We start from the raw sequence: 12806 nt of genomic DNA on the forward strand, positions 1-12806 counted from the left end.
AACAGTTCAGGTCCCTGAGATCCAGGATTGTCCTGAAACCTCCACTGCTCTTTTCCACTAAGAATAGGTTGGAGTAGAATCCCTTTTTGTGGTAAATCTCGGGTACAAACTCGATCGCTCCTTGCTTCAGTAGTTGGTTTATCTTTGAGCATAAAGCTGACCTTTTTTCTTCTCCTACAGGTACTCTGGACGTCAGGAATCTGTTCTGTTGTGGAATGTTCATAAACTCGATATGATAACCCTGTTGGATTATCTTCAGCACCCATTTGTCGGATATGGTACTCTCCCATTGGCTCCTGAATTGGAGGAGTCTGGCTCCTATCACTGTCTCCTGGGCATAGTCATGACCTTCCTCTATCAGGTTGAAAGCGTCCTCGAAAGGGCTGGCGGAAGGCCTGCCGTGAAGTGCTTGCTCCACCTCTCCTATAGTAGGGCCTACCAGGCCTATAACTCCTAGAGTCCCTATAGGATTGCTTGGTTGTGCTGGGGTACGGGAAGCGACTCTTCCTGTCCTGTGGGAGACGTACAGATTTTCCTCCTGACAGCCTCTGTATCATTGCATCCAGGTTTGAGCCGAAAAGAAATTTTCCTTCAAATTGCAGAGTAGTCAGCTTGTTCTTGGAATTCGCGTCAGCGCTCCAGGGTCTTAGCCACAGGGCCCTCCTCGCGGTTACCCCTGCTGCCATAGTCTTCGCCGCAAAGGCCACTGAATCTAGGGAGGCTTCGCACAGGTAATCAATGGATTTTTGCATCACCTCCAAACTTTTCAATAAATAATGTTTAGATATTCTTTCCTCTATGTCTGTCTGTAGGTTAGTCGCCCACAGTCTCAGGGCCCTGGACACCGACGCGACTGCTACCGTAGCTTTAAGCGACCCAGCTGAAGCCGTATGAATTTTTCTAAGTCCGTTCTCAATTTTCCTATCCATTGAGTCCTTGAATGCTGCTGCATCCTCCACCGGGATAGTAGACTTGGAGGTCAGTTCTGCTACCGCAGCGTCCACCTTAGGGATAGAGCACCATCCCAGGAACTCATCATCTTTATAGGGGTACATCTTCTCAATACGATTTCCCAGGGTCAGTTTTTTATCCATATTCGTCCATTCTTTGGAAATGGTATCCCTGACCATCTTGTGCACCGGGAACGTTCTTCCCTTCTTCTCCCTATCTTCGAATAGGGGGTTCTTCTCTGACGTGCCTGGTTCTTCTTTATAATTCATTGCTTTATAGATGTTTTTTAGTACATTTTCAACCAGCTCCAAATTAAAAGATCTTACATCTTCAACTTCACCTTCATCTGTAGAATCCTTTCTATCACCCTCTATTTCTTCAGCTGTATCCTCCTCCTGGCTGAACTCTGCCTGGGTTCTGGATCTTTTCTGGGTCTGTGACTGAGCAAACTCCTGCTTCGACACAAAGGACTCTTTCATCCAGTCCATGAGTTCTCTAAGAACATCCGACTTCTTCTCTTTCTTCTCTAATTTGTCCTGTCTGGACTCACACTCTCCACACAGAGATTTCTTCTGAGCTGATGCAAATGACTTGTCACATGACATGCAGTTAGTCTGTATAAATTTCTTTTTGGCTGTTCTTTTCTTAGGAATAGCAGGTACATCCTCATCCTGTTCTATAGGCACACTACAAAAAAGAAATTACTAAGTACTATTCTGTAGTAGCGCTATAAATAAAAAACAACTAATGCCTACTCTGTCCTAACTCTAACGGAGACAGGAAAAAAGACATGGAGGAGGGGGAAGAGGAGGCTATTATACCCCAAGGTGGGCGGTCCTAGAGAAAAAGTATCCTGTCTAATTCTGTGGGGGAAGGGAACATCCCAATGTTATGGCTGCCATGGGGATCGTAGAAGAAAGTACTTTATAACAATTGTAAAAGTCTACAAGTCGTTAGAACAGTGGGGTGCATTCAATGACTTTTGCTCGCTGTGGCAGCGAGAAGTGCGGAGTGCTCGCTGTCACAGCTCACAGCGCTGAGTGCTCGCTGTCACAGCTCACGGCGACAGTATTTAACTGACCCCCTGCACAGGCCGTTTCCACTTCGCTAGGTTTTTGTAGCGACAGGGAAACGGCGTGGTTGGCCGCAAAAACAGCAAGGTTCGAAGCTAACTGCAGCGGGCTCCCTGCATTAAACGCGTGCCTTGCTGTTTGGGGGAACCCTCACTGTCCTCTGACAGAGAGGGTTCCCTCGGAACGTAGAATGAGTGGCTGGTGCGGGGGTTAGACCCCCTCGCTGGCCGCATTGAATAGAGCCCAGAGAGTTATGTACTAAAAATCATTTTCAGGACAGTTTGCAAATCCTCTATTATAACCCCTAACTGATGGAACACAAATTTACTAACAAGCATTTTCACTTGCATCTTTGTGTCTTTCCATAGTGTGTATTGGTCAATTTTTGGAATGTGCCATTTGTGTTGAATTTGCAGTTTTCACATGGGAATTCACTTCAGAAGTCACATTAGAACGCATAAGAAGTCACATGTCAACACAAAGCAAATTACGCCTCAGTCTGCACCATAAGTCGCCGCTAAGGGTCAAAATCCCCAGGCAGCCACTTTAGGCCACATGAAATGACTCCCTGGATGCATGGTATACCAAAATCTGCCTCAGCCGCAGCTGAGCATTCCGATTGGTTTAGCCTTAATTATAATGGTGTACACCTGTTGCCTATGAAAAATGGTGCATTGTGGTATGATATTTGTGGAATTTTGGTGGGGTTTTTGATGAGTCTTAGGCAAAAAAACATGCATTGATTTTGTGTGTTGAGGTGCATGTACAATAATATAATAATAGCATAACATAGAATAATGCACAAAAAAAAAAAACATCCAGCGAACAACAGTTTTGTGAGTGAAACAACTCTTTAATGAGAGAGGACTGAGGAGACTGGTAAAAGATGTTAGCAGGGTGGCAATAACTTTAATACTCAGGCATTACAGCAGCATTATAAAGAAAAGCATTTTCCAAATGCACAACATGTGGAATTGGCAGCAGCAGAAGACCTCACTGGCTTCCACTCCTATCACCTAAGAAGAACACACAATATAAGCTACAGGGGGCACAAGTTCATCAAAACTGGAACAGTGTCACGTGTTTTGCTGAATCCCGATTTCTGCTGCAGCATGTGGATGGCAGGGTCAGAATTTGGTGTTAACTGTATAAATTCATCCTGCCCTTGTGGTAGGGATATTGGCACAAATTAGGTACCATAGCACTAACCAAGTTGAAGTTCTACAGCCAACAATACAGTACCTGAGAATTGTTGCTGACCATGTGCATCCCATTATGACCATAGTCTGCACTTATAATGGCCCCTTCCAGCCATGTAACATGTGCCATCTCACATTGGTTCCATAAGCATGACAATTGTACCCCAAATGCCTCCATGGTAACCACACCTCAATCCAGGAAAGCAACTTAATGATGTGGTGGGTAAGGAACATCTGCAACATTAATGAGCATTTGACAAAAAGATGTACCCAATAAAGTGTCCTCTGAGTGTATGGCAAGTGTCCATAGCCCCATTGCCATCCTAACTTTACTGAACAGTTTTATTACATCAACAAAACAAATGTTATCTCAAACCAGGCTGACAACATGGTACAAGCAGAGTTTTGAGAAATAAAGCATTTCCCTGTAACAGTTATACCCCTTTCACATTGCACTTGTAAGCCGATATATTGCCTTTTTTTTTAGCATTTTGAAACGGTACCAGCTGCAATGTGAAAAGGTCACCAGTCAATTTACCGGTTACAGAATAACGGCATTTGAAAACATTTTAAAAGCAGGATCCTACACGGTTCTGAGCCGTTTTTCAGGGTTTAAAGCCCCATATTATCGCTTATTTTGGCAATTCTGAGCGATATCACTTGTAATATGGCTTAGTGTGTATGCTCAATATAGTTAACGCCCACCCGCATCATCTGTGCTGCAAGCTCAATGTTGACTATATTGTGAACAATGCAATGCATGCTAGGAGCGGTGGGGCCAGTGAAAGCACTGAACCGGATCATTACAGATATCGTTAAGTGTGTATGCATAATATTGTTCCCGCCAGCGATATCGTTAACAATATAATTCCAAAAGTGAATCGTCTAGTGTGTATGGGGCTTAAGTGTCACTTTCTGGCTTCATGACATGTTGTTTAGCGAGACCTAAATGTGACTTTAATTTGTCCCAAATGATTTCTATGCCAAGAGTGCCATCTGGTGGTGATCATTTAAAAAAAAAAAAAAAAAAAAAAAAAGAACCCCCCCTGGAATATTGGTAATGAATGAAAATTCTGTAATTAATGAATTATTTTGTTATTGATGACATATACTCCTGTATAAAAGATGATGCAAGCCAGAGAGAACAGAACCTGAATTCTCCATTGCCCCGTTGTTTGCACGCATCATTAGAGGGTGTGAATTTACCATTAATACATATAATAACCTGCTTATTATCATGACTAGATAAATGTCATTTATTTTTCCTTATCAGATTGGAGTTCAACCAGGATCTCATACAAGCCATTTTATTAAGAAGAAAATCTGCTCATCTGTCATGGTCTATAAGCAGAGATATGATGCCTGCGGTCTGGTGTGCCATTGCTAGTGGAGTACACACAAGAAAGATTTCTCCACTGACCCATCAACAGAACTACCAATTCTGGCATATACAAACCAAACCGCTGCTCAGTATGTATACCCGTACATCACAACTGGTCTACATTTAAATTTGTCCACCCAATTATAATGTCACTGTTAGTAGCTCATGCGACAGCCTAACAGGCTGTGTGGTGGGTCACCTGTACACACATACGATATAACTATATCTCTGGAATCAGGACAGACAATATATCGCATAGTGTATACTCAGCATTTGAATTTCTAGGTGATGCCGATAATTTCCAATGACTAGCAAGGAGGATCGGTCTTGAAACATTTAAGTTATAAAGATTAAAGCAAGGAAACTTTCATAATGCATATGGTCAAATGCACACTTTTTTTATAAGCTAGCAATAAAAAAGAAAGGCCTTTAAAATAATTTATAACCAGGTCTTTGCAATCTGGACATCACCGGAGAAGTAGGAATGTTCTCACCATGGGCCTGATTCAGGTTAGTTCGCTAAGCTGAACGAATGCCCGCCCACCCGCAGCTGAGCAAATATATGCCCCGCTGTTTGGGGGAATGAGCGAGCCATGAGAGGGGACGCTGTATACCTATATGGTGCCCATGTAGACATACACAAAAAAACTCATGTCAACCATTTGAATGTCAACCTAAACTTGAGTCGATCTAGGGTATGTCGACCATGTTAAGGTTTCGACCTAGTCACCACTTACTGGGGTAAGGTTACTAACAGGTTCCCAATTTATGAGGCAATATCATGACTCTATAGTATATACCTGGGGCAGCCAACCCTAGTCCTCGAGAGCTACCAACAGTGCATGTTTTGCAGGTCTCCTCACAGAATCACAAGTGAGCTAATTAGCTCCATCTGTGTATCTTTTAAAATGTGTCAGTGATTAATGAGTGCAGCAGTTAGGTTGTCTGGAAAATGTGAACTGTTGTTAGCTCTCGTAGGCTAGGGTTGGCTACCACTGGTATATACCCTCTCATGAAGATTTTTTTTACTATAAGATCTTTGCAACAACTTTGTCAGTAATTGGAGCTGAACATAAATAACTCTCCATTACTAGGAAGTATAATGGTAGATCACTTTACTTGTGGCCATTTCTTACCCAGGAAATTGGCTCTGTCCCATATAATGACGCCCATACACTTATGCGATCGGATGCAATGCGATGTCCAATCGCATCTTGTGGTGTCCAGTGTGTTTTTTCCAGCACCCGATGTCGCATGCCATCTGCGATGCCATATCGCGTGCTGAAAGAGGGATGGCAGTGGAGCAGGTACCAGGGCACTGGCGGCTGTGGAGTGGGGACCGGAGCAGTAGCGCAGTGAAGGAGCGCCGGCGGCTGTGGGCCTCAGCAGCAGCACCAGACTTTGAAACACTGGGCGGCCGTCTTATTGGCTAAGAGAGAGCTCTCTCAGCCAATCAGCGGCTGCCTGAATGTGAGGCCCCTGATTGGCTGAGAGTGCGCTCTCTTTCAGCCAATAAAATGGCAGCCCAGTGTTTTAAATATTTTTTTCAGATTCTGGCGCCGCTGCCGAGTCCTGCCACCACCAGCCCTCCTTCACAGTGCTGCTGTGCCATTGCTCTGGCCCCCCACTCCAACGTCGCCAGCACTCTGGTCCTTGCTCCACCGCCACCCACTGCCAGCACTCCAGTCCCCTCACCACCGATCCAGCCCCCCGCTGTTGATTGCATTCATGTGATCGCATGTGATTAGAAACCACACGCGATCGCTCACGCAATTCGATAAATATTATGTACGGCAGGCAACGCATTGGGGGACTCATTATTCATGCATACAATCCTTCGATTATCGAATAGATACGGTCGAAATCGTCCTAGTGTATGGACTACATAAAAGATGTATGCAAATGTAGTCATGGAACACACGTGAACTAATTGCACGGTCGCGGTCATTAAACATATGACATAGTAACCATATTAAAGTGAGCAATACTTTTACATTTATTTGTAAAGATTATTCACGAAAAGCATGGTTAATTCACATGCAAATGTATAATTGCATTGGCTGACTTTATAATGTATAGCTATCTTACAGGTAATTCATTCATTTAAACCAGGGGTGGGGAACCTCAGGCCCCGAGCCGGTCTGAGTGGCCCATCCAGCCGCCAGGCGGCTTTGCCGGCAGTCAAGTACATGGGAATTCCCGCAAGAGGTCGGAAGTTATTGCGAGATTCCTCTTAATCAACAGCAGCCGGAGACTGTCAGTCCTATTCAGCGGCAGCCGCCGGAGCGTGGGACGGCTGCAGCAGGACAATTTGTAAGATAAATTTGGCCCCCGAAGGATTTTTTTTCCCCATACAAACGGCCCTTGGCATAAAAAAGGTTCCCCACCCCTGATTTAAACAGTCCATAGCGTATCCCTACACCCATCTGCTGTCTTACTTATGGCAGAAGTTTGCCGCTGGATTAGATAAAGCAATCATATCTTCAGCATTGGGCCATCAGAGTAAAACAAAATGTCTTCGTCCTGTTCTTCTAAATCAGTCTTGCGAGAGCCTATGGAATTGTAAAGAAAAACAAAAAGTTGTTTTATTTCTTCAGTACATGTAACAGTAATGATAGTGTTACATACAATATTTGTTACAGCACTACATACAGCAGACAGCTATCAGTTGCGTCCCCTGTTTTGCCGATGCTCGAAATCCTTGATTCTGGCAAAAAAAGATTAGCGAGCCAGGATTTTAACCATACTGTATTTTGCCAACACAACTCTGATTAGCGATATCCGCCGATCTGCATAATGGGGACTCACAACCAATCTCTTGGGCTGCAGATATTAGACTTCCTGATTTATAAATACTGGAATTTTGTCATAAAGGAATAGGAGATGTTCCCCCAAAGAACATACATTCCTCATATAATAAAGTGCAATAGAACAGTCAGACTCATTTTGGGTCTGATTCTGGTCGACGCGGTCCCCGGCATGTTCGCATGGGGGACTGATGAGGAAGCACTGCGCATATATATTCGCTTATGCCATGTGCAGGGCTTCTGAGCGAATGTCCAGCATATCCTGGGCATAACCACAAAGTGTTGGGTGAAGCCAGGAAACCGCTGGGCGTTCCCCATGCGAATGCACATGCCTTCACAGGACGTCATCCGCCCGCCCAGTTCTCAGACCAGGACACCGCAAGTCTAAGTCAGTCCAGAGGTTTGCGAGCACTGAAGAAATCATTTGATGGTCGCGACCATGAAATGATTTTGTGCCTGCACGCTACCCTGCAAATGGATGTTTATGAAAAACATCCATTCGCAAAGTGTCGGGGATATTCTCTGGGTGGCGGGGGGGCGGGCATTCGCACGACCGGCAGGTGATGTTAGAAGGCTCGCTAAGCAGCGAACTACCGCTGCCTAGCGAGCCAAGCAGAATCAGGCCCTTAGAGCAAGATGCAGACAGAACACTTCCGCTGTGATTCTGGTGGTTATGGTATAATGGGTTGACAATGTCTAAGTCCACAGTCACTAGGTCAACCGCTAATGGTCGACAGTCACTAGGTTGACACCTGAAAATGGTCGACATTGACAGAAAGTTGACACAAGCTTAAGGTCGACACGAGTTTTTCACGGTTTTGCTGTGTCGATGTCAACATATGTAGACATGCACAGCAAGGGCCGGTGCAAGGCACCGGAGCGTCCCAGGCGAGTCGGGGTGGGGAAGACACGGTGCCGGGGTACCTGTTGCGCCGTCTGGGGAGCGGGCAGGGGGGGTCTAGGCTGGCGTCTGACAGGAGCCAGCCCTGCAGTGATGTCCTTGCCGCGGGGGTACCTCCTGCGGCGCTGAGTATAAGGCTTAAGCTGGCGGCGGTGGGGGGTCCCTTCAGTGAATAAGAAATCACTAGCGCTATGCGGCGGTGCAGGAAGCGCTTCTGTTTTGAAAACACTGGCCGCACGGCGCACGCTGATTGGCTGAATCTCAGCCAATCAGCGTGCACCGTGCGGCCAGTGTTTTCAAAACAGAAGCGTTTCCCGCGCCGCCGCATAGCGCTAGTGATTTCTTATTCACTGAAGGGACCCCCACCGCCGCCAGCTTAAGCTTTATACTCAGCGCCGCAGGAGGTACCCGCGCAGCAAAGACACCACTGCAGGCTTCTGTCAGAAGCCGGCATGGACCCCCTTTGCACGGGGGGCGAACTGCCGCCCTCCAGTGGCAAATGACTAGACCTGCCTAGTGGTGGCGCCGGCCCTGTGCACAGTGTATAAATGTACTGCGTCCCCATGCATGGCTTGCTGCGATTTCCATACTTTGGGCACGCAGCCTCTCACTCTATGCCCACTTGGATAGTAAAGTATGAACCAAGTCGGTCTAAACCAAAAAAAAGTGAAAAATGTATGTCGACCATGTCTATGTGAACCTTTTGCTTATGTTGACTTTTTGTCAATGTCGACCTATGGTATGTCGACCATTTTCAGGTGTCCACCATTAGTGGTCGACCTAGTGATTGTCGACTCAGGGACCGGATACTGATTCTGATAAGTATGATCATAACGTTACTTGATCATCCTCCAATGTCTGGACATCCACCATCAAATCTTTCAATCCGATGGTAACCGACCATCGCATCAAAATAATCATTTATAAGAGTTCCACATGTGCAAAACCACTGCAGTGTGGCTGGCTGGGGATGGGACTGGAGGCGTAGCAATCGCATCACCATCAAATGTTTAGATGACAGCAAGCAAAGTAACGCCACCGTCGAATGGAAAAACAACTACCATCAGAACAAAAATATGGTTGAGAGCCATCACATTGCAATGTCAATCTCTGTCTTGACATTAAATTCTTGGAGGATTCTGTGCCTGTAATTGCTGCTGTGCAGCGCTACCCTGCTATCACCAGGCATCAGTCTGCAGAGCACATAAACGCACAGGAGCGTGTAGATGAGAGGGTAACACAAATAAAGACACAAAGGTATTAATTATTATGCAATAGTGGAAAGCCCTGTGCTATCAGGGCGGTTATGGTATTTTAGATCGATAATGTCTAGGTCTACAGTCATATGGCCGACAGGCAAAAGGTCGACATGGTCAAAAGGTAGACCTTTTGACTGTCGACCCGACCTTTGGACCATGTAAACCTTTTGATTATCGGCCTTTTGACCCTGTCGACCAAGAGTGGTTGACCTTATGATTGTCAACCTAGAGTCACTCTATCATGAGTCCGGGTACCTACAGTATCAGGGCAGCCACAGTATGAGTTCTGTGGCAAGTGAGCACGCTGAAACTGCATAGTATTACAATAGTTAGCAGCTGCAACATGGCGGCCACTGAGCCAAGCTCACGTACAAGGGGGTTAGTCCATTACATCACCCCTGGCAAAGCATTGTTATGTGCCAGCCTAGGCCTGTGCCGGATGCTGCGTCCTCCGGTGTAACATGGATACCCAGTGCAGCCAGACGCCGCTGCAGTTACCTGTCCTGAGGAGGTGACAGCCCGGCCGGACAACAGCAGCAGACACGCCTCTCTGTACACGCCAGCCGCCCCGGGCCCTATTGTCTGCGGCTGTAATTAGGGTTGACCTGCCCGCGGCCCGCCCTCATTCTTTCAGCTTCCTCCTTCCCCTCCCCGCACTGGAGGACCAGCCAGCACGTAGCAGCCAATCCCAGCGGCCTCGCTGCGTGCTGCAGTGCATACATACACCGCTGCTGCCCGGGCAGGATGGGGAAGCGCTGCTGCTGCTGCTGCTGGGTTACTCCAACAATATAGGAAACAAGTCTTCACCTGAGTGAAAACTGGAACGGGCCTGCAGCAGTGAGCTCAGCTGTATGAGCGCAGCCCGGGGAGTTTGCATGTTACTGGGAGGGAGAAATCACAGCTTCTACTGTCAGCCCCTGCCAAGAAAAGCTCACCGTCCACAGCTACCACGGGGAAAGTGACACTGTGCATCCTCCTAACCCGCCCCTGCTGCTACACACAGATGCTAGCTACTGATCACAAACTTTCTGCACATAGGGAGGGGCAGATGTGGACTTGGGAGAGGGATTTAGGGGCAGATATGGAGAGAGAAGGGTGGATAGATGTGGAACAAGAGGAGGTGGTAGATAAGTGGATTAAGTAGGGGTAGATGGGGACTGGGAAAAGACAGGAGTAGGGCAGAGGCAGATGGGGTAATTCTGGTTGACACACAGCACTGCGGACTTTTTAGCGCTGTGTCTTTTAAATGTCCACCCCCCCCCCTCGCACGCAGGTATCCCCACACGGTTGCGAATGGATGTTTTGCATAAACATCCATTCGCAGCCTACAGGGCCAAAACCACATCATTCGATGCTCGCCAGCCATCGAATGATGTGGAAGGTACGCGCAAAATGAAGAAACTCTCAGGTGTCTGTTCTGGAGGGGAACATGGCGGGCACCTGACATCCGGTGATGTCAGCTACCTGCCTCAGGCTCCGGCATCACTGGGTCATTACCATGTGTTCTCCATGGCCACTCTTACACAGCACATGCAAGCAGGTTTTACACATTGCGCACCCGTGCATGGACCAAAATATAGTCCTAAGGATAGAGTGGGTAGAGGTATATGGTGACTGAGGGAAGGCGACATGAGTTTTTCATGATTTTTTTTTTTTTTTTCAAATTTATTTGGACTTTTTTATTCTTTACCATCCACATGGGCACAAATTGGGAACGGTAAAGTGCACTGAGGGTAGTGGAATGAGGCACCAGGCCTGAAGTGAGATACACTATTTGAGGGTCTACATGCTCAGGTGCTAAAATTGACCCCCCCCCCCCCCCCAAAAAAAAAATCATGTCGACCATTTCATGTTTCAACATTGTGCATGTTGCCCTATTGACTTATCTAGACACTGTGCCGTAGATCTTTTAACCCCTTCAGTGTCAAGATTTTAAAAAAAAGAACCTCAGAGGGTGTTTTTTTAGATTTAGATTCAGCTTTATTGTCATCACAAGTTAGGGTGACAAAACTCAGTTTGCAGAACCAAGGTGGGGGTGAGGGTAATTTTTCTGGAAAATTAGCAGACAAGCGGGACAAGCCAAATCCGCCAAGCCTAGACAGGCAACCCCTAAGCCTGACATGCCCACTGCCTGATGGGGCAGGCCTCCCTTTGGGGGACCCCAGAGTGGGAGGCTGACTTCTCTTCTACACACATGGCTCAGGACTATGTCTGATGCCTGGGTGAGAGAAGTGGTGACCCATGGGTACGTTGTGTCCTTCAAGGGATGTCCCCCTCGACATTTCTTACCGACAAACCTTCCAAAAGATCCACAAAAGCCTGCTTAAAGCAGGTAGTGGAATCTTACTACAAGCCAGGATGATTACACCAGTGCCTCTGCATCAGCGAGGACAGGGATATTACTCAACCCTATTCTTGGTACCCAAACTGAATGGGTCTTACAGACCTATACTGAACTTAAAATCTCTGAACAAATCTGTGAAGGTGTCTAAATTTCACATGGAGATTTTGAGAACCATCATGTTGGCATTGGACATGGGGGTTACATGGTATCCTTAGATATCCAGGATGCCTATCTGCATGTCCCCATTGCTCAGTCACATCAGCAGTTTCTACACTTTGCCATACCACCGCAGCATTATCAGTTGCAGGCCCTTCCATTCAGGTTGGCCACGACTCTACAAATCTTCACAAGGATTATGGCGGTCATGACGGCCTCATTAAAGCATCAGGGGGGTCAGCATGATCCCTTACTTTGACAATATTTTGCTTCTTGCCAGTTCAAGGGAGACACTACTCAATCATCTTTAGCTTACCAAGGACTTTCTTCAGAGCCATGGGTAGCTGATAAACTGGAAAACATATTCTCTGGTTCCATCCAAGCAGATGTTGCACTTGGGAGCTCTGCTGGACTCCAATGATCAGAGGCCGATTCTTCCTCTGGACAAGTGCCAGCAACTATAGACCAGGATTCGGCACTTCATGCTGTTGTCGATGTTAACTCTGTGGGACCCAGGAACCCTGAAGAAGAAAACTGGAGTTACGGTAAAACCTACCTTCGGTTAACCCTTTCTTCGAGGTTCCTAGACCCACAGAGCACCCTCCCTGACTGTTGTATATGAAGCATATGTGACCTTGATCATCAGTCCCTATTCTCTTTGTATGAGTAATTGTATACTGAGCTTATAATCTGTCTTCTGTCCTTCTCTGCTTCCTGCTGGAAATTGTTAACTAA

At 46.6% G+C, this 12806-nt stretch overlaps 1 protein-coding gene across 4 annotated transcripts in view; it reads right to left on the bottom strand.

Annotated features, from left to right (window-relative positions):
• The window catches only part of LOC146057470 (cohesin subunit SA-2-like), a 126004-nt gene extending 113598 nt beyond the window's left edge, over window positions 1-12406 (bottom strand). Inside the window, exons 1-2 of one of the 4 annotated variants that reach the window (XM_083168738.1) lie at window positions 10070-10279; window positions 7043-7156 (exon numbers count right to left, since the gene is read on the bottom strand). In XM_083168738.1, the coding sequence (XP_083024864.1) occupies window positions 7043-7083 (41 nt within the window). In that variant the 5' untranslated portion in view covers window positions 7084-7156; window positions 10070-10279. Of the gene's footprint in view, window positions 1-7042; window positions 7157-9943; window positions 10280-12387 lie in introns of those variants that run through there. The other 3 variants (XM_083168736.1, XM_083168735.1, XM_083168737.1) reach the window with 3 other exon arrangements.
• Between the last annotated feature and the right edge of the window lie 400 nt (window positions 12407-12806).

This window comes from Crinia signifera, chromosome 2, assembly GCF_055691185.1.
Source record: "Crinia signifera chromosome 2, ASM5569118v1, whole genome shotgun sequence".
Classification (NCBI taxonomy): domain Eukaryota; kingdom Metazoa; phylum Chordata; class Amphibia; order Anura; family Myobatrachidae; genus Crinia; species Crinia signifera.